General features: G+C 44.9%; 1 protein-coding gene across 3 annotated transcripts in view; it reads right to left on the reverse strand.

Annotated features, from left to right (window-relative positions):
- Window positions 1-1375: 1375 nt before the first annotated feature.
- GALNT16 (polypeptide N-acetylgalactosaminyltransferase 16) overlaps window positions 1376-27113 on the reverse strand; it is a 71560-nt gene continuing 45822 nt past the window's right edge. For 2 of the 3 annotated variants that reach the window (XM_057420051.1, XM_057420053.1), the window contains exons 5-15: window positions 26296-26361; window positions 25202-25323; window positions 23010-23097; window positions 22201-22285; window positions 21062-21165; window positions 16920-17046; window positions 15885-15977; window positions 13825-13908; window positions 12663-12804; window positions 11192-11308; window positions 2331-4319 (exon numbers count right to left, since the gene is read on the reverse strand). In XM_057420051.1, the coding sequence (XP_057276034.1) occupies window positions 4182-4319; window positions 11192-11308; window positions 12663-12804; window positions 13825-13908; window positions 15885-15977; window positions 16920-17046; window positions 21062-21165; window positions 22201-22285; window positions 23010-23097; window positions 25202-25323; window positions 26296-26361 (1166 nt within the window). In that variant the 3' untranslated portion in view covers window positions 2331-4181. Of the gene's footprint in view, window positions 1751-2330; window positions 4320-11191; window positions 11309-12662; window positions 12805-13824; window positions 13909-15884; window positions 15978-16919; window positions 17047-21061; window positions 21166-22200; window positions 22286-23009; window positions 23098-25201; window positions 25324-26295; window positions 26362-27113 lie in introns of those variants that run through there. The other variant, XM_057420052.1, reaches the window with a different exon arrangement.

Consider the following 27113-nt stretch of genomic DNA (forward strand, 5'->3'; position numbering starts at 1 on the left):
GGAAGGTTTACCAGCCTGCATGGGGAGTCACAGTATTCAAGGCTTAGCAATGCCTTAGCCAATGTGCTAGGAGGCATCTGTGGGTGGTGATGCTTTCCTGCTCTCAAGCTAGAGGCAGAAGACAGACCTTTGGGAGGCTTAGGAAGGAACAGGCAGCCTTACTAATCTTCTCCTATAGCCTAAGGAAAAGATTAAGGAGGGAATAACAGGAAGAATTAATTCCCCCCACTGCTCTTAACTTTTACTAGAAAGGATACTTGCCTGCCTAGCCAGCAGAAGAGAACTTTCTCACTGTTTTCACCTGATATACCACTGTATCCTAGAAATAGCTCTGCCAGCTCCTGCAGTATCACTGTAGAAGCCACCCAGAAACCCATGCAAAGAACTGTGGCATGCGTGTCTGGGGACACAAACCAAGTGAGAGACAGAGGCAGGGACCAGGCAAGAAAAGGTGGAGGGTTTTTTTCTGATGGGAAGTAAGGGGGGAATAAGAACAGGCTGAAACACTTGTTTCAAAGTGGATTTTATTCCAGGCATTAAACAGATTCTGGTACATGCTTTCTTCAAGAAAAGGGAAAACAAATCTTGGCTCCACATAAATTACATCTGGCAAAGTGTAACTTACAACTGAGTGGGGAAAATAAACCCTTTGGAATTGATTTCTGTACAACAGCAGTTTCAGCTCCTCTTAAATAAACCCGCATTGGTTCACAGCACATGAAATTACATTAGATGATCTGATACAACAATGGCTTCCTTGAGAGGTGTTAACAATGCAAATGCTCTGTCTTGACAGTCTGGGGGGCTGTTTAAAGTAAACAGGAAAACAAGGGTGAGCAGCTGTTTGTTCTGACTTAAAGAAACAAATCACTGGGCCAAATCTGAGGGCTCAGTCAGTTTGCTTTCAAAAAAACTCAACAGAATCCTTTTCTAAAACATGGCACTGCATGGACCTTGGGGAAAAAAGCACAGATAACTTCGTTCCTCTTTTCCTTCAGAGCAAGGGAAATGGAAAATATACCAATATTGATTTTGGACAAGACTTTGTGTATTCTGAGGAGAAGTTTAGCTTGGCCACGTTTGAAAGCAGCCTTTTGTAATCCACCAACTTTTTAGCAATTGCTAAAAGCCATTGGAAACCAATGGCTACCAGATGATGTGGGGCAAGGTCAGGGGTCTGCAGTGAGCCTACAGGAATGTCCTATGAGCAGTGCTTTAGATGACAGACAAGTAAACCGTGTAGAGGTGACCTCAGGAGAACATGTCCAAAACCAGGAAGAGTTAGGCATCTGGCAGGCCCTAATGCCGGGAGCAATATAAGTTACTGACATCTAGCATATGCCCACCTTTCCCTTTTCATCCCAAGGCTAGGACATCGTCAAATCTTTAGCTGCCCCAGCTCACAGCCCCAGATAATGCCAGTTCACACTCTGCCAGGTGGTGAGGAGTAGGAAGAGAGGCACAAATCAACACAGCTAGTCTGGGTACCTCTGCTCCAGGAGCAGTCAGAAGCCTCCAACATTGGAGCTAAGCACAAAGTCAAGGGCAGTAGCTAGTGTGCTGACAAGAGCCCTTTGAACAAGAGCTGGCCCAGAGCTTGGAGACTGTATGTAAGCAGAGCTTCTGTGGTCTGCAGCGTCAGGAGAACTGTTTGCAGAGGAGCTGGGTCTTGGTCCCAGTATGGTTATGAAGAAGGAACTGCAAAAAAGCTGCACACACAGAGTGGGAGCAAGGAGGAAGGAAGCAGTACCTGGTGGAGGAGTGAACATGCTGTTAGCTGCAACCCTTGGGCTGCTGGAGGGTGAAATGGGGGAAGCTCAGATGGTCCACTTAGGATGCATTTTATTAAGAACTTTAGTACAGTACCTGCTCAATGGTCTTTCATCTGTATTTGCATTATTTTTTTTCAAGCCAGGTATGTGAGAACTTCGCTATGTCTGTCTCCTAATGCTTAATGATGCTGTTTTGGAAGTAGCATCTCCTTCATATTCTTGCTTAAAAAAGCAGTTTCTAGTAGGATGGCATCTCTCCCCACTCATGGGTCTTGTCTGTTCTGCCCTCTTTCTATTCATAGGATTATTTCCTTTTCTTCTTTACTCTCTCCTGGCCCTAGTGGTTCAGGCCCAAAGCACCTCTACACAGGGAAAGAGAAATCTATGCAGGGTTGGTCCCCCCATTCCCACACAGAAATGCAGCTGCACAATGCAGTAAGCTTGGGACCAAAGGGAGCTGCCTCCTGAGCTTTCACAGTGTGGGCAGTTCATTCATCTGGTTAATCAGTGTCAAGATGGTGAGCTGATGTCAAAGTGAAGGGGGAAAAAGGAAGCAAGCTCTGGCCACATGACGCATTTAATTTTTTAAATAAAAGAACTGAGAACAGAAAACGAATTGTCCAGTTCTCACACAAGCACTTCTGAGCACATACAACATATGAAGAACAGTATCTGTTCTTTTGTCAACTGCTGGAGCTAATGCCAAGCTAGGAGAAAGAATTATAAAGGGATACAAACATGATCAAAAGCAGCCAGCTGTTCAGAATCCAAACGAATATCCTGTTTCTTCCACATCAGATCAGGAAGGATGCGGGCAAGCAATTGCCTACTAAAGGTCACCCGGCTATCTGGTTCCCCTGCCAGGTTCTTGGAGAGGAGGGCTGGTTTACAAAACCTAGCTCCAAGAGGAAAATTTAACAGATCTTGTAGGAAAAGGTGAAATTGTGGGGATTATTTTACTGGAATAGGTAAACTTCCCCTGGCAGGTCTGAAAATCCACACTCGGCTACAGCTGACTGGTAACTGGGAGCAGGACTGGGACGCTAGCTGGAGACACCAGTTGTCTTTGGTATTTCCAGAACACAAAAGAGAGATCTCTTGGGCAGGCCTGTGCTGTGGAAACATTTGTGCAGGGGGCATTTTCAGCTTCACCAACTAACCTGCCCATGGTTCCCATTGGAAAGAGAGCTGGGTGTCCCAGGTTGAGCAGCCCCAGGCCTTTTCACCTCCTCTGTCTCAGAGAGAGGGGGAAAAAAGAGAGGGATTGGGTGGCTTGTCATGCTGGGGTCTGTTCCATGCAGAGCTGGAGAGCCAACGAGGAAGCTGTGCTCCTGCCCAGACAGCAGCAGGATGCCTGTAATGACCTAGAGGCTGTCCTTTCTGCCTCATGCAATGGGGTACTGGGTGGGCTCTTGCCATAGGCCTGGGCCAAGTGCAATGGCACTGTCAGCGAGTGCTGCACACAGAGCTCTGTGCATCACCTTCACCGTGGCGTGCAGCAGGCAGTGTCCATTAGCATCAGGAGAAGCAGCCAGAGAACAGTCCCAGCTTCCCTGGCATCCGATAGTGTCAGCACCCATCTCTGACCAGCTCTGCAGGAATGTGGTACCCGGAACGCAGATCCAGTGGGCTGCCTGCAGGTTTGGATAACTCATGGAGGCAGGGCTGGCCTTCCACCCATAAAATAATGGAAGCAAGAATTCGACAGGGAATAGTCCCCAAAACAATCCCTGGTTATTACGCTGCTAAAACGGATCGTCCCTTTTCCAGCTCTTGTCAACATTATGCCAACCTCAGCTCATTTGGCTGTCGAGCACCCACTACAGGCAGAGGAAGGAACAGGCCCACCACAAAGAGGTTACAAACATGCCCCCAGGGTCTTCTAGCGCCGCCCCAGCCCTCCACTTATCATCATGGCTCTTCTGGCCAGTCGTCACTGAGAGAGAGACACATGCACGAATGATGCACAATGTTAGAGCAAAAAGCCAGGGAAGCCAATGAGGTACCAATGTTTGTACAAGCATTGTCTAATCTGGTGGACCAAAGGTCGTGGACTCTGCATGCAGAGGAAGGAATGGATGGATGGGGAGAGCTGCAAGGCAGTTCTGGTCACTCCAAGTGCTTGGCTGGGTCCTCTCCCCTTTCTGGGTGCAGCTGTGCATGGACATCAGCTACAAAGGAGAACTTAAGACAACAGATGGGAAGATTTCAACAACTCTCCTCATCCCTCTCACTCCCAGCTTCTCTGAAAAGCTCAGAAACAACAAATACTCAGCTGAAATGATGACTTGCTGATGGGCACAATGAAATCATTTAGGGTCAGACATACAAAACCATTCCTCCCTTCCCGATCCCTCTCTGTTCCCAAAGTCTCATGCACAAAGAAAAAAGGAGATCTCTGTGCTACCATCATGTTGCTTGTAGCAGCTCCCACTGTTGGCCAGGTACACCTGCTTGGCAAGGGTTGGTCACCACTCTCCCAGTCTGGTTTTCCAGGCAGAGACCACTGACAAAGTGTTGAATGAAACTGCCTTTCATCTTCCATTTCTGCAAGAAGACAGAGAAGAGACATGCTGTTACTTCAATTTCACCACAGAACTGTACCTCCAAGCAGCAGGAGAAAGATTGAGCATAAACCTCAGGTAAATCCCAGCAACTGGGGAGACTGAAAATCTAGGCATAGGCAGCATCTCTAAAGAAGTGGTTTCCTGTATTAACCAGACCTGGAGTCTGAGTTTAGATGAATTATAGGGCTAGATATTCAGAAGAATCTAGAAGGCAAACAACACAAAAATCAGCAAGTAGAGGCATTTTCAAAACCATCTAAGATCCACAGTTTCCCTGCCATTCTTTGTCCTGTATCTCTAGGCACCCAGATACCTGTCAAAACCTAAAATCCTTCTATGATTCCTTTCCAACCCATAGAAAGCAAAGCATTGAAAGCTCATCCAACATGAAAAGCAATCTATCCATAGAAAGGAAAAATCACACTTCTTGCTGCTTGACTAAATTGTATCTGTCTCCCCTCCATGTCACCTCATCTCTCAAGATTTTTATCAGCCCTACACTGAAATCTCTTCATAGCTCTGTACTCTTTTTAGCTGGCTCTTCTTCATAATTTTATCTGCCTTGCCAACATTTCAGTTTGTAACTGTCCATTTGACAGCTTTTCTGAACACAGTGCTCTGCTTTCTGCAGTACTGTCCTCTGGGTCTGCTCCCCTCAGAGCATATCCACCCTGCTTCACATGCAACCCTTTCCTGAAGGTCTCCTTTGGTCATGCTGCTTTCTAGGACAAAACATACGTCCTAACCTTGAATTGCAAATTCTGCTGGGAAAGGGCTGTAGCTTCCATCCCTGCTGGAAAGAACTTGGACCACTGTGGCTGACAGTGAAAAGAAGCAGAAATGAATCTGTAGACTTGGGATCTCACACGTGAGGCTGGCGATTTCCCTCCAGTGGGGCTGAGACCAGCAGGTCATTGGATTGAGCGTTTCAGGCTCCAGAGATTTTCCCATCACTCTTTCCAGTCACACAGATGACTCAGCTAGGATCAGGGTCTGGGCCCTCGGTCAAAAAACAGCTTAGGAATATTACGAAGATGTTTTGGCTAACCCATGGAACTGATTAAGAAAAAGAAAGAGCTTGACAACACTGATGTACCTCAAGGCTGTTGAAGAAATTATATACAAAGGGGGAAAAAAATCCTGCAATATTCAGGCAACGTCAAAACCTACAAACACTTTAATTCTTGGGTAACATGGCAAACAGATTGCCACATGCTGTGTGGTTTAAGATATCCAGTTATGTTCAGCTATTGCTGGCAGCTCTTCTCCAAATCTGTGTGCTGGTTATGTTTCTTAGAGGTCAAGGGCAGTTGCAAAGCCCAGAGTAATCTGTTGCTCCTGTATCACATATCCTTTCAAGACTAAGTATCAACAGCAGGATCACTTTGCCAGCACTGCTAGCCCTATCTGACAGGATACCACTGAAGGAGAGCTGTTTGCACAGCAAGAAGCTGGGTTTAATAGGCAAAGGAGCAAAGGAATGTAAAGAGGATTGAGAGGAAGATACAATGCAATCTGTGCACTGCAGTGCCCTCACCAGCTGCTGCAACCCCCTGCCTACACGGATCCCAGAGCCATCTGGCAGAAATCTCCCCCCAAAGAGCTGAGGAAGAGTTAATACCATAAAGCAGAAGCTGTAAGAATGGAGTGGAAAGCAGGAGGTCTTCTCCTCTGGAAAGCTGTGCACTCTGCCTAGCTGGCACAATCTCTGCGCAATGATCTCCCCACCACTGCTTCCCAGGATCATAGACACCTCCATGAAGAGCCTCTTGACCGTCTCCTGCTGTGCAAAGGAAAACTCTTCCTTGACTTCCACCTTCTCCCTGCCTCTGTGTACTTGTGAATTCCCAGCCTTCTCCTTCACCTTCCCTTGCGCACGTGCTAGAAAACGCCTGCCAACCAACTGTTCCATACACCCTGTAGCTGACCAGAAGACCTTGCTGCAAAGGAGTATGCTGTTACAAGATTTGAGATAGAGGGCAAAGGCAATTACTAAGAGACACTGGTTTTCTTCCCCATGGATCTTCAGGAGACTATTAGCACCACTGGGAGGTTTGCTCATGTTATTCCTCCAGATCAGAGGAATCAGATCAGAGACCTGCTGCCATATCATCTTTTCATGCTAAGCAGGTACCCTCTGTGATGTTTGCAGGGAGAGTCAACAGCAAGAGACACAGCAGGCCACCTGCAAACACTCACCAGAGCACGTTTGCTGCTGCTAACAAAGTATACCAAATCAATCCACTTCTCAGTGAATCACACCACTGGAAAGCCCAGCATTTCAAGTCATCCCATACCCCTATGTTTGAAAGAAAGTTGGTCAAAGATGGGAAAGGGGGAGGAGGAACACTGAGAAGTGACAGAAAGATGAATATAAGGCTCATCTGGGCTGCAGGAAGGTGTAATACATGGAGCTATTATAAAGCATACTGACAGTAAAGGCAAATTAGAGTTCCTCATCTCGCATGAAAGTGGTATCTTCAGAATGCTGGATTCCCTTTCCGGTCAGAAATTGTGCTTTGCTGCCCTCTGTGAGATAACAGAGCAACTCCCCTGACTTCACCTAAACCTTTCACTAGACCCCCCCTGCCTGACTGACCACAGGATTACCAAGGACAGCTCAACACCTAGCCCTGCAGGGACATGTCATGTCTCAGACCCTTGAGGATGGTGGGCAGTAGGAATGCGTGGAAACTGGAGACTGGATGCTCATCTCCCATTGTCACCCACCTCAGAGCTGGACAACTTAGTCTAAACTAGTCACCTGTGACATACTTATGGAAGTGATGCCAAGGTACAGGCACCTTCTGGGAGGGTCCAGCTTTCTCCACAGACCACAAGGAGAGCCTGGACAGCTAGTTTTTGAATGACAGTGTTGATGCCCATCTTTAGGAAAAACAAATGAACAGAGAAGACATTTCCTGCACACACAACCAAACATTTCAGGCAGTCCTCTTCTGTCCTACACCCAGACATTATGACTGGCCTGCACTTGGAAGGAAAGCTTTTGGAAGATATAAGCACTGCACAGTCTGAAAAATTTTGGCTTGAAAATCCTCCTTGTTTTCCCTTTCTTGTGCAGATAGGGATAATACAATTAACTGTTGGTCAAGCTCACGAAACACAGCTGAGAAGAGCAAATTTTGTTGATTAGGACTGAGAAGCTTCACACAGAAATGTAAGGAGAGCTGATAATTGGAATAGCCAAGGATGCTGCAGTTTGGAATTGAATGTATTTGCAGAGCCATGGGCAGCCTGAATCTGGTGCTGAAGACGACGAACACTAAAATTTTAATAGAGGAGCAGACAGAGCGTGGAAAATCTTACCCCAGCATCCAGCAAGTACTGTCCCCTTTGAGCACTTCAGTTTGTAAAACTAGGAATCACAATTGAGGGAAATGCTTGTCTCCTGAAAATTGCTTTCAAGTGATGGCATAATGCCAGTATTGGTTTACTTACTTATTACCATGAAGACGCTGAGTCAGGTGCTTCCAGGACAGCCATATTTTCACTTCTCTTTTCTGATAGTCTATATAAAGCTGTGTTTCTCTGCACTTTGGGTAATAGGATACATTGAGAAGCAAGGTGGGAAAAATTCCCCAATCACATCCAAAGGCACACAGGAGTTCAGATACTGTTTGTATCACAAGAAAACTTGATGTCCTCATTTTCAGGCTGGGGCCACATTCCTTCCTTCAGCACATTTTAATGAAGTATTTTAATAGGATTTCTCAGCATGTTTCTTATTCTGTTGGGAAATACTGTGCCAATGTTTCTCATTTCCATTCTCTTGTTTAAATGTCTGACTCTCACTTTGCCTGCTATTTGTCCTCATTATAATAAAAATTAAAACACCACTCCCACTGTCAGTCAGAGCCAAAACCAAAGCTAAAGGCAATAATTTATTGTGCATTCAACTAAAAAATGCTATTCTCCAAATAACATTATGGATAACATCCATCTGTTTTGAAATCTAGTTGTAATTAGATAGAATAGCTCTTGGCTGGTCTTCTGCTAGCAGTGCCAGCTGTTGCTATTGAATGATCAAGGGGATCATGGTGCCAAATAAATTTGCTCCTGGTTCCTTTCAACCCAAGGGAGAATAGTCTGACAGAACCAAAAGCCATCTAAATTTTGACTGTTGTGTTGTATCTTCCTGCTTGCAAAGTTTTAGACTTATTTTGAGGCAATACTCCAGATAAAATTCATAATACTTCAAAGCCTCTGCTAGACTATTACATACATGGACTGTAGTTAGTACTCAAAAATAACAACAAAATTGTCTGCCCTGTGGACGTACTTAATACAAACAGCTTAGTAGCATGTGCACAGATTCAATATGTTTGAAAGCAGAAAGCAACTTTAGGAGCTGTATGGTGTTGTCATGAAGATCTAACCCACCTACTCTGGTAACACTGAAGAACAAAGCCATCATGTACCCCATCTTTTGTCAGGAATCTTGCTTTTACATCACTCATAGATGTGAAATCTAGATCCAAAAACAGTCCAAATGTCTCCCACCACAGACCTCTGATGACAGTGACCCCAGAGATGCTCAAAGCTGGGCTTTCATCATGTCACTATCTCCTCTTAGGGTACTGTATGTGTGATGCACATTGCCAGGCTTCCCTTCCACTCAGATTACCCACTCAGGGCTCTTGCTTTTCACCTCCACCTCTCTGAAGTAGCTCAACTCCCCTTCCTCCTCTCAGCTCCTCTGACTTTGAGAAGCCCACTTGAACTGAGGAGTGGCTACACTCATGCACAGTTTGAAAACACTTTGGGCTGTGAGTACCTACAGGGAGACAGGCAAGTTGCAGGGTAACTGAGGAATTTACTCACTCCAGCTTTTCTTTCATTTCACACTATAAAGTGTCTACAGCAGTGGATGTCTCCTAGAAAATCAACCTCTTGGATACCAGGAGGAGAGAGAATAGGATAATTTGCAAAGATGACAAACTTTTAGCTGATTAAAATCCAATTTCAGTATTAACAATTACTGTTGTGTTTACAGAAGGGAGGGATCATAACAGCATTCCCTAAGATCACAACAAACTTAAGCATTGCAAGTAGAACAGGCTTTATAAGTAGAAATCTGAAATGGCAGTGTGGGACTTCCGGAAAAAAAACTGACATTTCAGAGCATTTCAACCTAAATTAGAAGAAAAATTCAAATGCACTTCTCCCACCTCACCCTTTCAGCCACAAGGCAGTTTGGAATGGCAGCTGTGATTAAAATCAGTCTGTAATTACTGGAAATGCTTAAACAAAATCTTTGCTTACAGTCAGTTGGCCAAATCATCTGCTAGGTCAAGTCCTTGATTTAAGTGCAGTTTGTTCACGTAAGGTAATGGAAAACAACAGATCACATCCTTAAGCGTGTATGCATGTCTTTATAATGAGCCTGTATATAATCAACACATCAAGGCTCAATAAATCCTATTCCAGCAGGAGAACAAGCCTGCTTGTGTAAGTGTGGATTAATCGCTCTTCTGGTTATAGCGCTTGGACTCCACCCCCCTTCAAGGGACTCTTGTACTTCCATGAGAGGGAGGTGGGGAAAGACAGCTGATTTTGGCAGCTGCTGAAGTCCTCTGCTGCCAGGGAGGAAAATGCTGCAAGGCACCGAAGGGGAGGCTAAGTGACCTAATTACACAGCAAGGGGGTGAGTGATTGCCAACAAGAAAAGAGAGCAGGCAAGCACAGCCCACTTGGGATATCCTTGCAAGGCTAATCCAAACTCAAGAGTTTTCCCAGCGTGCTCATGGTGACAACTCTTCAAGACATTTCTGCATTAACCAGCTCTCCAGAGGAATGTCTACACAGCCTTTCCATAAATGGGCAAGAGTGGATTTCAGTGCTTTCTTTCAGAAGTAACTGAGCTCAGAGATTCCTGTAGCATTAAGAAGTACTGACAAAAGAGGATGCTGCTGAGGACTGGCAACAGGCTGAGCAGTCTCCTACCTTGGGGTTATCAAAACAATAGATGTATCAGAAAACACAGAGTCAACATAGCCTCAGGTGGCAGAAAAAGTGCTCTCTCTTGATGTAGAGGAAAGCACAGGAGCTAGGGATGAAACAAGCCCAGTCCACTGCCCACTAGTGCTGTGTTGTCACCTGTTGGGTTTTGCCCAATTCTGAAAAAAAGGCACATCACATCTCTGTGAGGTCATCCTGGCCATCACAGAGGCCATCTCCTACCTAGTGCTGTAAGGCAAAAATCACTGATCTGTCCTGATAGACCAGGGATGGACATCTTGGAAACAGCATAAGAGTCACAGAACTGCATTTTGTTGGGATGACTGCTGCTGTGTATTTTCCCTCAGGGAGCAGTTAGGCTGGAATATATGGTGCTCTGTCAGTCAGTATTTCTCAAGTGAGTTACACATGTTCAGTTTTAAATGCCTGTTCACATGCCCAAAGACAGCACAAAGAACACATTTCTCTCACTTCCAAATAAGTAAACAGATGATAGCACACATCACCCTTCCCTTGGGTATTTCAAAGCATTTGCTTCTTATCTACCTATCTCTGATGCTGTGGTCCATCCATATATCAGTCTGGCTGAACATAAATGTATCCAAGAGTGAGGCTGGAGTGCAACTGAGCTGGAGCTACCCATGCTGCTGAGGGCCCAGGCAGAGTAGACATCCACACACTAATATGATCTGTGCTACCCACTTTGGTCACAGGCAATCTCATATATCTGAGCTTATAAAAGACACCAAAGAGGGAGATGCAGAAGTTAGAAGGGACTTTTATATACTTTGATAGTACCAGGTTCATCCCTGCAGGCTGCACTGATTAGTTGGAACACTGGTGAAGGGATTAAAAACCGGTGCAGTTACGTACCTGTCTGCCATCTTTTTGATTGCAGGCTTCCAATGTGATTTGAGAGCCAGTAGAGAAGGAGGTAATGGAAATACACTTGTCCTGCTGTCTAATTAAAGGGTCACTGAATACCCACTCCTTCAGCATAAGAAAAAAAAAGGTTCTATTAGGATCATAATGGTGATCAGATGGGGAAGGAAAAGCGTGATCTATCAGATATTTCAAAACCTGTATCCTTTGTTCAGCTCTCACCAAAGACCCCCAGCAGCAGTCTTCACCTGATCAGAAGTTTATGCTCAGGCTTTGTGCATCATGACAATTTCAAAGCCTGCAGCTGGCTCTCATAAGCACCTGAGCTGCCTGATTAACCTTGGACCCCATGCAACTCCCCACCTACAAAGCAGGGAGGACTCTGAGCCAGATTTACATGACATGCAACTGCTTCTGCATATTTTACACAGGAGACGTGCTCTGTAACAGGTATCTGGGACCTGCAGATTATCAAGCAAAGCAAAACATGTGCAAGTGTGTCCGTGGGCTAATATATATCACTGGCACACACAAAGCACAAACCACTTCATTTTTCCCTCCTCTCACTAGATGGATACCCAACCCAATCCACTAATAATATTATACTTTCCCCAAGGAAGAAATGAAAAATGCAATAAGTTTCAGAGGTTTCAAATGGTAATGGCATAGAACGAGTCAGATTGAATGGCATATTGAATTTGGCTGCAAACTAGTTTCCAACAGTTAACAGATGTGAATATGTATTTTCTGGCATGAGATATCCTACTGTGACCTTTAACTTCCTCAAGCTGCTTCCCTGCTGCTTTCAGTCAGCAAAAGAGGCTGAGTGCCGATCTTCAGCTGATACAAACCAGCATAGCTCCACTGCAGTTAGAAGAGCTGCACGAAATTACTACATGTGAGGTCTTGGTTATTCAAACTCTATTTGGGCTTTATACTGAAACACATCTGTAAAACAGCATAATTTCATCCATCTGCAGCTACAGATGAACTGATAGTCCAAGAAAAGATTCTGATCCTGGGAAAATCTCTTACCAATGTGCCAGGGTATTAACCATACCCCAGGACCCTTTCTCATGGGTTGTATGATGAAGCAGTGCACACCCAAGCAACATTCTGAGCGGGAACAGCTACATGACTCCAGTCCTGGTAGCATGCCTACTGAACAGACTAGTGACACCCCTGAGTATTCAAGTGCTACCTTTTGCCTTTGAGTGATGAAAACCTTCCTATTCTAAGCCTGACTGCTGGACCTGTTGAGCCAGAAGAGCTCAGAGTTGTGCACAATTTCTTTTTCTGCTTACTATTAAAATAACAGGTTCATTACTATTGAACTAACAGGTTCAAATTCTTCCTTCATTCACCTCTGCATGAACCCACCAAGGCCAGAGATGCCTTTTCATTTCCAGGTAATAAAAAGATCAGAAGCAGCAGCAAAACACTAAACTGAAGCCTGCCTTACCTGAGAGACAGGTGGATTGTTCACTGTCCCTTTGCAGTTTCCCATGCCAGCCAACATATTTCCTGTGGTATCCTGTGCCCAAGACTCCAGGCAGTTTCCTCCTTGTTTAATTATTCCTGGAATTAACTCCTTTTCAGGAATCCTTGAAGTAAAATGACAGTTGCACGGCACTTCATAAACAGAAATGTCCAAAGCACTTTCACATTTAGAAGGGAGTGTCTCGCCCCTGACTGAAACACAGTCCCCTTTATTTGACAGAAAATGAACTATATCAAACTGTCCCCTGGAAATGTCTGGAGGAGGCAAAAGTCAAAGGACAACTTGGTCAAAGGGCTGGTACCATTTTGTTTTAAACAGCATAACAGCATCTTTAGGTATACCCCAAGCAATTTAGTGGGATGTCTCTTCTGACAGAGGCCATTGCCAGTAAGAAGCCATATCCACACTGCTTTATCCTGTTTCTGCTTCCTTCTAGAGTCTTCCTCCCCCAGTGCTAGCACATATTCACTATCTCATTGGTGGCAATAGAGGAAAGATCTGTCTAGGCCAGACTACAGCTGAATGTTTTAGCCTCAACCCACGTTCGTTACAGACTGAGATGTAAAGATGCATTGCCAGGGTGTGTTAACTAGCAAGGGCTAACAACACAGCTCTACCCAGGCTACCTCCCAGCAGAGCAATGACACAACACTACTGCATCCTGACCTGGGGCAGGGGAAGCCCAGCTGGTTCTGGTATCCACCACAGTGTCCTCTGAACCACCCGCACCTCTGCACTGAGGCTGTCCGGCTCTGCTTGGCTCAACTACCTCCAGGCAGAGCACTCAAAAAGCAGAGACAAAGCCTTATCTGGGAGGGATGTAATGCTCTGCTACTTGTCCATACCCCACACCTCTGAAAAAACCACTGTTGCACATCTTTGGGGGACAGCTGTGTGGGGCAGAGCAGAGGGCTCCCAGTAGTAAGGATCAACAAACCTTTTGCAGGGTTGTTGTGATGATACAAGCCATAAAATCACAGGTTTCTCACCAAAAGGAATAATAGATGAAAACCTTTTCCAAGCATAAGTCTCTCTTTTGCCCGCTGCCACCAAGGCTCATCTTCTCATTGTGACCCACCTCCTAGTTCCTTCAGAGATTTCTACAAGCAGAGAAGTGACTCACTTGAGCTCTGGGTAGACGTTCTCCAGATACCACTGGAAGGATTTACAGTTCAGTTTGCGACGCTGCTCCACTCGGTCTGCAACACTGGAAACACAGGCAGGTTGTTGAGGATAAGGTAGTGAACACGAGGGAGGGGAACAATGAAGATTGGCCAGGAGGTTTGAGGGAGACTATACAACTTTTTCCCATTACTCATCCTCCCACGTTGTTGTTGCTGGGTTCAGAGCACTAGCAGTGACCTGAGGTGAAAAGGAGGAGAGAGGCAAATGGCAGGAAATAGAAATGGAAGACAAACACCTTCAGAGAACAATTCTTGCACTTCCATTGGCTCAGAATGATGGTAAGCCCCAGGTCCTACAAAACTACTGTAGGACCAGGAAAGCATTTCGGCCTCTGAGTGGTAGGTATACCATGAAACTTGCACAGCAATCAGTTCCTGAAAAGGCCTAGAAAGTGTTTGTGCTCAGGTATATACCAACAGTTTGCCTGTGTATGCTAGAGCACATCTCTAGGTCGTGGCAGCAGCTCTAGGCTCAGATTGGGTTTCAGACCTAAAGAACATCATTATTTGCTCCTAAGCAGTTTTGGGAAAAGGTAGGAGTATAAATGGAAATTAACTCCACATCTCAGTAACTGTCTGCTGCAGCAGTCCTCCCACTGCTGATTTGCTTGGCTTTAGTTGGCTGACAAAAAGGGCTTCCCATAAGCTGTCTTACTGAGCAGTGACACTAGGGACTCTCCTCTTCAAACTATAACACTACATTTGTGTGTTGGGAAGGACTTTTAACTGTACCCATGCTTCTTGTCATCCTCAGCCCAGAGAGGCCACTGTACTGCCCATACCTCAGAAGAATGTTCTTAGATCTTATATTCTCATAAAAATTGTGGGGAAGAAGGGTCCACTTTAGGCACAGCTGACAGTGATGGTGTCAGAGGCATCTGATTTCTAAAATCTAGATTTAATGCAGGTTCATAGGGCTGTTACTGCTGTCTGTGTGAACTACATATTCAGGTTTTGGCCCTAAAACACATATTATCCATGTCCAATATGCAATATTTCCTTCACAAGCAGCAGGGTTACTTGTGTTTTGGCCCCAGTCCACCTGCTGCAGTCAGCTCAAGGACAGATAAATTAGGTAGGCAAAGCTATTTGTACAAAAAATATGTAATGCATCATGATAATAAAGCACAATGTACAACAAAAAAGTGTGTAGGTCAGACCAAACCTGCTTGTCATCAAATAAGTAGGAGATGCATCATTACCCAGTGCACATAGCTACATATTTGAGATACAACCACATTTGCCAAGTCCTTACACTGATAAAATAGTCACTTACTCATTGACAGATAGAACCCACAGATGCAGACCACTTCTGGGACTTTTTACATTGATTTGGGAGTCATAGGGGTTTGTTAGCACAGAGGGCAAGATCCCCCCTCATCCCAGGTCTTGGTGTCAATCGCTGATTGATACAAAGAATGTCACAAAGAATGCTTAAGCCCATAACAGCAAATCCCACATGGCCTGGAGACAGCTATAGTGAAGGTGCTGTAAAGAACACAATTCTATACAGAAGTGGATTCAGAAGGTGATAAAGACAAGTTACAACCAGGTTGTGTTCCTAAATGAGATGTCCCACCATGGGCCATGTTCTCTCCTGCCCTACAAACCATCCACCACCAAAGAGGGGAGTGTGCCAAGTGCAACCTGCCCCATGTTCCAGCTAGCCGTGCTTGTCTTGGGGTTCTGCATCTGCACAGGAACTTTGGATCAAGCTCCAGTAACTGCATAGCTCACATTTTCAGGGCAGCTGCATACTGTGCTAGAAAATATTCTTGTCTATCTACTTAAAATGTCTGGCAGCGTCAGTGGGGGGAAAATAAAGTGAATTAGAAGTAAACTTTGCTAGCCAGACACTCAAGCTGCAACCTCCTTGGCAATCTAGCCATTCAGAGCATCTCTATTCTCCACACTTAGCCCCAGAGAAGATCCAAACTTTATTTCTTGCTAGCAATGGGGCTTACTAGAGCCCTCCAACCAAGATTTGGGGGCAGCTTACCTTCCAAATGACTTCCCAATGGCAGATGGCCGAGCCTCATAGTAGTACTGCTTGTATTCATCCATCCATACCTCTGCTGTGCGCTTGGTGTTCCTGCAAGGGGATGAGGAGATGCTTTGCTGAGTGCTGCTGGAGATCCTGTCCTCCCTGCGAGCAAGCACTGGGTGGGGCAGAACCAAGGCCTGTCTGTCAGGAGGGAGTGTGGGACAGTCCCACAGGAAAACCAGCAGGCAGCACAGATGGATATAGGCTGAATGTGTTAAGTCCACAAAGCCTTGCAAGGCTGCTTCGTTTCAGAAGTTAAAATTTTAAGTCGTAGCTTACCATGATTTTTTTCACACATACTTCCTCTGCAGAGACACCTGGAGTGAGGGTCACCATCACCCTGCTTTACAGTATCCTTTTCCTCAGATTAGCATAATGCTATAGAATAATTCAGCTTGGAAAGCATCTTTAGGTATCACTTGGTCCAGCCTCCTGCCCAAAGCAGACTAAATTCAGGTTGTTCAGGGTCTCGACAGGTCAGCTTTTGAAATCTCCATGAATGCAGATTTCACTACCTCTCTAGGGCCATACACCAGTGCTCAGCTGCCCTCATTCTGAAGCACTTAGTCTCATCTTTTTTCTTTTCCCACCTGTCCTGCAGTGGAAGTTGTCCTTAGGGCTTGCCTCAGAGCACATGCAGCTCAGTAAGATCTCTGGACTCAAAAGCACCTCAGAGACAACAGAGATGACTGCTGGTACACAGGGACATGTCGTAGGGCAATATCTACAAATGGCCAGGTTCTCTCTCTGAGCTACTGCTCCCCCGCCTCCATTGCAGGCTGAGGAAGAGCCAGATGCACTAATACAAACAACAGAGAAGGGAACAGTCTTTGTTCACAGGAAACAGCAAGTCATGATTCCCTTGAGATGCTCAGCCATGAGCTGTTCTCCTCTGTCATCAGGCAGAAAGACAACAAAGAATTCAGGCTTATTTAGACATGACCAACATTTAGATGACCTGGCTGCTACCAGGAACTACCCAACACCTACTTGATGTAAGTCAATGCATTTCCCTCTGGGAAGTCATAGGGATGGCGCTTCCTGAACACGTGGCCCACTCGACTGCAGGGAACAATCTCCAAGCTGCCACCGCACATCCACACTCGGAAAGATAGCTCTGGAAGAGATCCCAAGAGTCACACAGCTGCAGATGGGCAGCATTTCCAAGAAGAGCAATTCAGTAGCGTGCCTGAAAACCTTGCCCCTCTGATCTAGATGTATTACCTCCAACAGCAAAACCAGGAAAAGCAATGGCATGGTAAGAATGGAAAAAACTGTCCTTCCTTTGATCAAATGGAGGCAACCCTTGTGGCTCAGACACTTCCTAGCCTTCTCCAGTCCTGCTTTTCAATTTGGTCCCCTGGGCATTTCAGTGAGACCCTTTGACCAGGTCCTTGTGGTTGCTGATAATAGTGTGACTATAAAAATACAGAGAGAATCCTGCTACTTGAAGAAATCCAGCTGGTCCTGAAGCTAAATGTAAGGTTTTGTTAAAGGATTAGAAGAACTTTGATGTACAGGTGCTTATTTGCATCAGCTGGTCCTGAAGCTAAATGTAAGGTTTTGTTAAAGGATTAGAAGAACTTTGATGTACAGGTGCTTATTTGCATCAGAGAAGAGATGTGACCTCGCTCAAGCTTATACACTGTCCTTGCAAGTTTAATCACTGCCATACCGGAGGGACTTTCGCACTTTGTGTTTCATGTGGTGGTGAGAAGAGAAGAAAGAAGAAGGAAAATGAAAATTACCTGTGTAGTTTGCTAGTCCTTACCAAAATAGTTTCAGATTGTGTAAACTGATTACTTCAAAAACTTCACTCAGTTGGGATCTCCCTCCAGTAATGCCTGAATTATGGGGCTCTGATGTTTTGAAATTAAAAAGAAATTATGCATCCAGCTCTAATGACTGTTTCAAAGCATGTACACACACTCACATCTTCCCAACTTTCGCCTTTCCCCATAGCTTTCCTCTCTAGCTCTTGGGAAAGGTCGTTTAAACAGTGCATTTATTTTTTTTTTTTTTTTTTTTGGGGGGGGGGGGAGGGGGGAGAAGATGGTGTATTCAAAATAGCTTCGAAGTAAAAAAAACATTTTATTAGATTATTTTATGCCATTTCTTACTAGCTCCTACTAGTCAGTCTCTTTCTGACTCTTTCCTAGAGCTTATTATTTTCAGCCTCTTTTCAACAGACAGTTCAGGCTTCTGAGAGAGGAAGGGCTTTAAAAACAACAAAAAAAGGCCAAGATATGAGTTTCTGTCTGGAAGTGTGTCCAGCTGGCATCTGCCCTCCTGGAATGAGGTTCTGACTCACTCCAGCCTAAAACAAAAACAAAACTCTCAATCTAGCATGTGTAACTTAAAGTGAGTCCATTTCTCAAGGGAGGATTCTTCATGCTATGTTGGCATTTTAGGCATACAGACAGACCGCGTGTCCAGGTTTGCAAATGATGAAAAACTTTAAAGAAGGGGCAAAAGAATGCAGAAGAGAAAATGGAGATCAAACATAGCTTATTAAGGACTTCCATCTATCTGCTGATGGAAAGCATAGGAGAACTTCTCGCTGTGTATTTTCCAGGACATGACCTAGTCCATATGTGCTTTAAATGACTTAATCACTGTGGCTTTTCCCCATCACAGTTAAAAAAAAAAAAGGGTTTATCAGCTCACACCCAGCTGGAAGGACATTTAAGCATCTGGTAATTGTGGCTGGATCATTTCTGTGTATCTGCAGTATGTGCAGAGCTTGTTGGGCTCTGTGCCCTAGCCATACATTCTCTTATCATGATGATGATGGTGATGATTATCCTGTTTCCTCATGGAAAAAAGTTTCAAAGAAGAAGCTGATTAAAAAATAGCCTTTGTGGGCAGGGAGTGGCCCATCTCACCCACCCAAATTAGTCAGAACCACCCTCCCACCTCATTCGCAAATGGTGACCTTATTCAAACACTTTCTTTCCCCTCAAAATTGTAATTTGTAGCAAAACTACTGTTTCAGATCATGATTGACATTTTTACTTCATAACAAAACCTAGTTTTCAGTTAAATATGGAAAACTGGCTTTTTTTTTTTTTTTTTCCCAACGGGTCAATTAATCATTCTGAATACTACAAAGATTAGTACTTTTTGTTGTTAAATACAGGTTGGTTTCTACCCCTCTTATGTGCAACAGCAACAGGCCTGATGTAAAAGCCACTGGTCGATTTGTTGCCCCACATTATGCTGAAGAGCTGAACAAAAGTTAGCTTTAAAAAGGAAAAGTAGTCTGCTTTGCTTTTAAAATACCTTCCCATATCCCTCATCACAGTGGTGGTGAGGCAATGCACCTCATGGACAGGCCACATGAAACAGCATTGTGCACTTAGCTTTGCCCTCCTTAAGTGAAGAGTGGAGGTACAGGATAGGATAGGGGACAACAAATTTACAAGGAAACCTCTCAAGGCAAAACTGGGAAGCCAGTCCCACACAGCCTGGCCCTGCCGCTGCCAGGCTTTGAGAGAGCAATTTGAAGGAGAAGGAGGCAATTCTGTGGAGGTTTTAAGCAGCTTTACCTGCAAGAAGGGCTGTGGGTGTGCAGGTAATTTACTGCCACTTACGGCAGAGAGCTCTGCTTAGCATCAAGATACTGACATGCACACCAGACAGCAAGGCTGGGCTCCCACGTGGGCAGAAGCAGACAGCCAGAAGCATGAAGAAATATTCTTCTCCATTCTTTACAGCTTTTACACAGTTGCAGCTCAGAGGCTGGCAGGATGGTTAATGTCTGGCTCTGCAGCTGGAGTAGGATGAGTGACAACATGAAGCTGAGTTTGGCTGTGCAGAGGAGTTTGAGGGTCAGGAGAGAGGATCTTCATTGTTGGTAAAGGATGCCTCTGACTTCTGCCTACAGTGCTTGGCTGATGCTACCAGCACTGCTGAGATCCCAGTGCCAGCCCCATTTCATACCTCTGTTAAAAATCATGACTATCATAACCTGAAGTAAGACCTCAGAAAGCAGAGAACACAGCCACTCATTATTAGATATTTTGTTTTTAAAAAGTAGTGCCTTGATATTCTGTTATCAGCCAAAAACATTCCTGGTTTCAGAGAGGATTTCAGAAAGAGGCAGCTCTCCCAGCTGTATTCAGAGACACTAAAGTTCCCTCTACTTGACTATTTCTTTCTTTCTAATTGGTCCCTCAGGTGCTAGGAAACAGCATATAATTCTTCTTTAAAGGGTTTTATTTACAAATCTGTGACATTTATGGAAGTTGTAAAAACAGATTTTTTGGGGGGCAGTGTTAGCTACAGAAAAGTCTATTTAAGTTGACTGCAAAACAGTCAACAGGCTTTTATCCCTTCAGCTCCACTTGCATCATTTCTAAATGAATGCACAGAATACTTGAAGTATCCATGAACTTATTTTTAATACTCTTCTTCCTTTTGTCACTAACACCTAGTGACATTGCAGCATCCCTTCACACCAGGCAAAGAAAGATAAATGGAATACCTGTGCCTGGAATTAAGTGCAAGGAGATGGGCTAAAGCACCATGCCCTCTAAGATAACAGCACTTCAGTGTACAGACTACTTTAGGCCTCTGAATTCCTCAGATGCTTGTGATGCCCTAACCTGCTTCAAAATATTTGCATTTGGAATTTTTTTGTACCTGAATTCCACTTATAGAAAGCCTTGTTTTACTAGGAAAAAATATCCTTCTGACCTATCAAGCTGGGAGAGCAACACAGACTTATCTGGGAAAGAGGAGCAGGAGTAAGAAGAGAACATATGAGTGACCGTCTACTTCAGAGCTGAGACAACACAGACTGTCAAGTGCAGAACTGGAGGAATACTCTCCAAAAACAAGCAACAATTTAAATAACAGGAGGTTCCTGTTTCATACCCATACTGTGGAAACACCAGTGCATATGCCTGTAGGAGAGTGATAGCCCTAATCACAAAAAGCTATGTCCCGTTCACTTTGGTTGAAGCTGACAGCGGTAGAATTCTGACCAACATAGGGGTTACCTGACCATGTCCCTAGCCTTACACCAACATACAGATCAGATTGCTTAAAAGGAAGGTTCTGGTAGGCGATGAAGACTGGGAAGTGGTTCTACATTAGTGTGTCATTCCCCTGAAACATCCTAAACTTACCAAAATTTTCTCCTCCCCAGATGTCCATTTGAGTATCATATTTTCCCAGGTGGTTAAACCAGGACTTGTCAATCACAAAGATTCCTCCTGCTATGACAGGGGTTCTGGAAAAGAAAACAAATGCCCATACAAAATAATCACAAATATATGTGGCACCACCATTTTCATTTGAAAGAGGGGGCAATTTGTCCAGGCCTGACAAATCGTATCTCATTTAAAAAAGGAAAATAGTAGAGCTGGGACGTGAACCTGCAGCAGGCTTCTGAGACCCCCCTCACTCTCCTGCCTTTGTTGCATGGTCCTGCAAGCACTACATAAGTGACGCTGCGTCCTTTGCACTTATACAAATACGCACAGCGTGAAGAAATGGCAGCAGCACTGTCTCATGACTGTGTTCATCTACTAGACACAGTGTGAGAGTCACTGCTGCACGTTACTGCTCTTCTGTTAGCAAGCTGGTTGCTTCTGGAGTACAAAACAGAGGGTCGCAAACTACAAAGAGGAATGATACTTTTATGCTACAAACAGGGATCTGTCTGCCTATACAGACAAACACTAACTTTCTATATCAGGATTGGTCACATTCTACATTCCTGAGAGCCACATACACCGCAGCCAAGCTGGCAATAACTGTTCAGCCAACAGAATCTCTTTTGTCCATGGACATGCATATTTTAGGGGAGGAAGGGAAAAATTCTGTACCCAAATTACTAAGCAAGATTCAGTTGCCAGGTCTGCTTTACACTTGCTGGGTGACTGTTTAGCTGCTTCATTCCTTAATTCTTCACCTGGAAGATGGAGGTAATTAAAAGCTCCCAAAGGGATTTCTGAGGCATTCAGACTGTTGAGTGAATGAGACCACAAAAACCAACATATAGAAGCGGTGTCTTGAAGAGGTGGCACACCTGCAAGCCTAGGATAGTATATAATTGCTTTCTTACAATATTCAGAGAGTAATATGCTCAGAATTAGGATATACACCTCAATACATTCAGAAAACAACATGAAGAGTTTGTCGACATCAAGAGAACACTGTGGCATTCTGTCCTCAGCAAGGCAATCCCTGTGCACTCCTTGCCATGCAGGTAAAGACTTAGTAAAAGCATTTGGAGGTCTGCACACTGTCCAGCGTCAGCTACCTTATAGACTGAGTTGGGTCTGTCCTGGACATCTTCTGCTCTATAGGAATCTGCTCCCACTTAAAGTGAAGGCTCCAGTCAAACCCTGAGAAGCAAAAAAACCCATCAAATAGATTTTGGTTATTGTTTTTCTACTAGCTTCAGCAATAGTCCCCACCTTTACATCACAGGCCATCCCTACTTTGCTTTCCTGACCTCCCTCACAGTCTACCCAAAATGGCAAGAGTCTACCCTAACATAGAATTCACCAGCTTCTGTCTGGCATCCCTTAGCATTATAAATCTCTGCTCAATTCCACTCCACATCTTCAGAAGGGTGTTGTCAGTGTGAGATGCAATCGCATTTTGGCCAATCTGCCTTAACACCTCTCTGTCTGCCAAAGTCGTGAGGCTTTAATCAAAGCCTCCTTCAATGTGGGACATTACGTCTTCTGCAAAGAAAGGCCTGCAGATCACGGTATGCATCACATCTTTCAAGATTATAGTTTATTTATAGTTGGCTTGTGGTGGATAGTTGAGCACAGCACAGTCACTAACACTATACTGGTGCTAAGGGTAGCCACAGAACAAGTAGCCTTTAGGAGGCAAGCAGCAGAGCAGCTATCCTCAGCCATAGAAGAGGAAGAAAAGTACCGGTCAGTGTGGGTGACCACAACAACAACTGCAAGACTGTTGCAGTTGCAGGTAAAAGAGGACAGAGAATCCATAAGGAAAGACCATCACTCCGTTTTGTTGGAAAGATGAAGAGAACATCAGTTTTCAGGCACCATCCCTCAGGCCTAACTTACAGAAGCCACTCCTTATACCCACCTCCCCTTAGGTCTGCTGATGCTGCCAGGTAGGCAAAATTATCCAGGCTGATAACATCAATGATTGGACTCACCACCCGGGTATAATCCTGAGGGAGAGAAAGAAAGGGAAAAAAACTGAGTCTGGTTTTCCTTGAATGTCTGGCAAAGCTGCAAGAGATCAGAAAACACAAAGCTGCACATGTAAATCTTTGTCTGGCTTCTCCAGTACAGTTCTCATAGCTGAGCAAGGGATCCATGACCAAGACATCCAAACATGGCAGTACTAGCCAGCTGCATGCCACGGATGTGGGGAATGGAGCCTGGGACACCAAAAGCCAGGACTGCTGCTAAGAAACAGCTCTTTACTTCCTGCCCAAGTCACAGAGCATGAATAATTGTCCCAGATGTTTTGTGTTTGCTTTTGATATCTACTGACAACATATCTTCTGGTCAGCCATCCTTGAATTATCATCAATAATGAAAAATAATATAGTGAAGATAAATAAATGTTAATAAATTATTATAATGATAATAAAATTATAATCAGCCTCGAAATTATTAACCCCCTAATAAAGCATCTTCTGAACTAGTACTATGAATCAAGACCCCATACATAAGAATCATATTGTACATTGAAAAAGTCATTATAATATGAAGATATTGGGAATACTTTATTGCCATTAAGGGTATAGAAATTTACAGTTTTCCCTTGCAATCCTTTTAGTAAGTAGGAGTTCGGATTATAACAATTTTTCAACATCATGAGACAGGGCAATAAAGACAGTCTTGTGATAGCTCATATACGTGATGAAACAGCTGGCAATGCCAGAAACAGCATCTTGTTACCGGGTAGCTGCCAGCTCTGTGTCTTTCCTATTAAACCTTCACTTTAATACCTTTAAAACCTTTGCTTTGGTTCCTTCTGCTGTAGCACATTTGGCCAGGATGGCACGTCCTAGGTCACAGCTTATTCCCCTCTATGTTGGGATGGCTGTACAGCTGGAGTATGTCTGCCCAGCCTGAGCCCCCAAGCACCCACCTGGTGCTCCAGCCACTGATCCAGCCAGCTGACACAAGGATTGGGTAGTGTAAGACTGAAAGCTGAATAAAGATGCACAGCAGAAATATAGGAAGTGGGTCAAAAATAGCCTGACTTGAAATCTACTCACTAAATAATACTGGAGTTAGCACCCAAGCTAACTCCAGTCCATCTCAGATCATTCCCTGAAGAAACTAGAGAGGTCCTTTCTGCTTAGGGACCCCTATGCTGGTGTTTCTGCAGCTTGCCTTAAAGAGCAGTAGTAAAATAAACATTTATGGGCTTCTGACATGGAAGATTTATTGAGCAGGATTAAAAAGCAGAAGCTTTTAAGTCTTCAATCCTGAAGTTTCACCTTCTTCCACTCCTTCATATTACACCAACCAGACATGAATACAAGGCATTAAAGCCTCCACCCCTTCTTCTGGGGCACATTAATCCATGGCATCTTCCTTTCAGAGGAGAGGATAAATCTCAGCCACTTGCAAGCATGGCTGTGACTTCTCCCATCACCTCTCCCCAGTCTGCTCTTACAGCAGACCTGTATGCCTGCCCCTCCAGCCCTCAGTACAATCAGGGTGACAGCTGCCAATATTCTTGTCTCCTTTTCAGTCTTCCAGCCTCCCATCAATCCTTTGCCAAGTGAACCAGCAAAGGGACATCCCTGCGCTCACAGGCAGCTACTCTGTGCTAGGAAGCTGCCTACATGCAGGTGGGATGTGTTGGCAGCTCAGTGGAAGCACTAATGGAAGAAAGATTTTGGCAGTGACAAGGCAGACAGGAAGGTCCAGCAGCGAGAGGGAAGATGGCAACCATGGAAAAGTTTCACAGTGTGTGCTGCCAAAGTGGCTATCCTATGTACAGGTTAACACGACTGGGAAGCACAGTACCTCATGTCACCTGCTGGTGCACTGCAGTGGTTCAAGCATTCACCATTGCATCCTATCACTCAGCACCTCCTGCCCCACCACACTGGCAGATGAATATATTAGCCCACCCAGGATCTCTTGCCCATCTAGCTCGGGCTGTACCTTACTCTGTAACAGCCCGCCTGAGGAGTATCTGGGCAAGCTTTCTCTTCACCAGTACTGCTGGTGGCATCTGAGGGCAGAGGATCCACCAGCACAAGGCAGGCCAGCTCCATCCATACCAGGGAGGGACATGGTGCTCACCTCTTTTACTCTTTGAAGCATTGGCTGCAGCCACTCACTGTTGACTTCACAGTGACTGTCCAAGAATGTGAGGATGTCAGCAGCAGCCACTTCAGCTCCTCGCACACGAGAACGAATCAGCCCTACAGTAAGGAAAGGATACAGAGGAGCAGGAAGGTTAGGAAGGGAAACAGCTGAGCATCCTTCTGAGAAAATATTGTGTGCAGCTATCACAGGAAAAGAGCAGCACACCAACAATGACTTCGCCTGTCACTTCTGTCCATGCCACTGAGCTTCCATCGGGTTCCTGCTGTGATGATAACCCCCTTCCAGTCCTCCCCACTGGTACCTTGTTGCTGCCTTCTCAGTGTCTCTGCCATTAGAGCACCCTACTGTTCCTCTCACCACTTCCGTAGGACCAAGCACTACTCTGCTGCCTTTCTTACTGCTTATCTGCTTTATTCCCGTTGGTCCTTTATTCTGCCCTGTGGTCAGAGATGTCAACTTGGCTCTCAGATGTCTCCTTACTTTCTTACAGGCCATCCCACTACCTGAGATGTTCTTTGTGAACTAAACAATGATTCCTGTCTCCCCTTCCAGATCCTTGCTCCAGGCCTGCTGTGCACCAGCAATTTTAGACATAAGTCAGCACATGTGAGTCAAACTAAAGAGCAGCTCAGAAAGTCAGAGTTATCATTTATGCGCATAGGAGATACAGGAGAAATAACTTCCCATAACTGTAACTCTTTATGATATATATGTGATTGTTTTTCCTTTTTCCACATCTCCTTGGTGGCTTGTTAAACTCTGAGTTTGAAAGGACAGGATTTATATCTGCATCTAAATTTATAAAGATCTGAAAATGTAGTTGTTGTTTTAGCCACGGCCTCTGGACACCACTTCTTATTACTTGAAGTATGAAATGACAGCCCTGAAGCCTGAGAGTTGATAAGCCAGGTTCTCCCTCCACAGAGCCTCCAAACTAGGATAACAAATCCTTATACTGAAAAACAAGCTGTAACCATAAGAAACAACATGTAAGCAGCGGGCAAGCAAACCGGGCCATGTGGGAAAACCTGCACAATCTTTGTACTTACAAAGCTTTCCACACTCACCTTCTCGCCGGGTGTTTCGTAGACACTTGACCTTTGGGATCTTGGTAAGGAGATGGCAGTCCTCAGCTTAGGAAAGGCAAAAAACCGCACATTTGGCACACATGCATGAATTATTTGGCTTCAACAGAGAGCTCAAATTAACTGTTTTCCTGCTTCTCCACAGGAGGGGAAATTCTGCTTTCACTTAACGTCACATTAATCAGCCTGATGGCCTTAATCTTGCTGCCTAAAGAGCACACAGAAGAGCACTACTTGCTTGCTGCCCTCCTCGGACAGCTGAGCCTGTGTTTCCCAATACTCTGAGCAGCCAGGCCTTTGCCCTCCCGAACTCAGCATTTCACAAGAACAATGGGACATGTGCTGGCAATGTGGCACCAAGCACTGATAAAGCAGAGGGACTGTAGGGAGCCTGGGCTACAAATCACCAGTGCTAAGTAAAAGAATGTCCTGTCATATCAAGTTATCTCACCTGCTCTCTGCCTTCAACAGCTCATCGGGGCATTTCCCACCGTTTATTCTGGGGGCAGTTTCTGCTTGAATTCGTTTGATAAAGACCACAGGGATGTGACCCACTTCCTTGGAGACACCATTACTTTAATACATGGATGCCTAACCGAGGGCTGTGCTGGCAGCTTGCGGCATCCCACATTTACATTGCCCGGGAAAGATGATGGGAAGGAACAGCTCCTGGCTCTGGCCCAGCTTACCAATGAGCTCTGAGTCTTTAGTTCTCAAATATCATCTCTCTATTCCTGCCTTAGCAGAGGTCATAGGAATAACAATTTCTAACTTGCTCTTTTCCTTACTCCACCAAGTTC

Source organism: Pezoporus wallicus, unplaced genomic scaffold (genome assembly GCF_028554395.1).
Source record: "Pezoporus wallicus isolate ANWC-B61680 ecotype Strahan unplaced genomic scaffold, APGP_CSIRO_Pwel_v1 contig_5418, whole genome shotgun sequence".
Lineage (NCBI taxonomy): Eukaryota > Metazoa > Chordata > Aves > Psittaciformes > Psittacidae > Pezoporus > Pezoporus wallicus.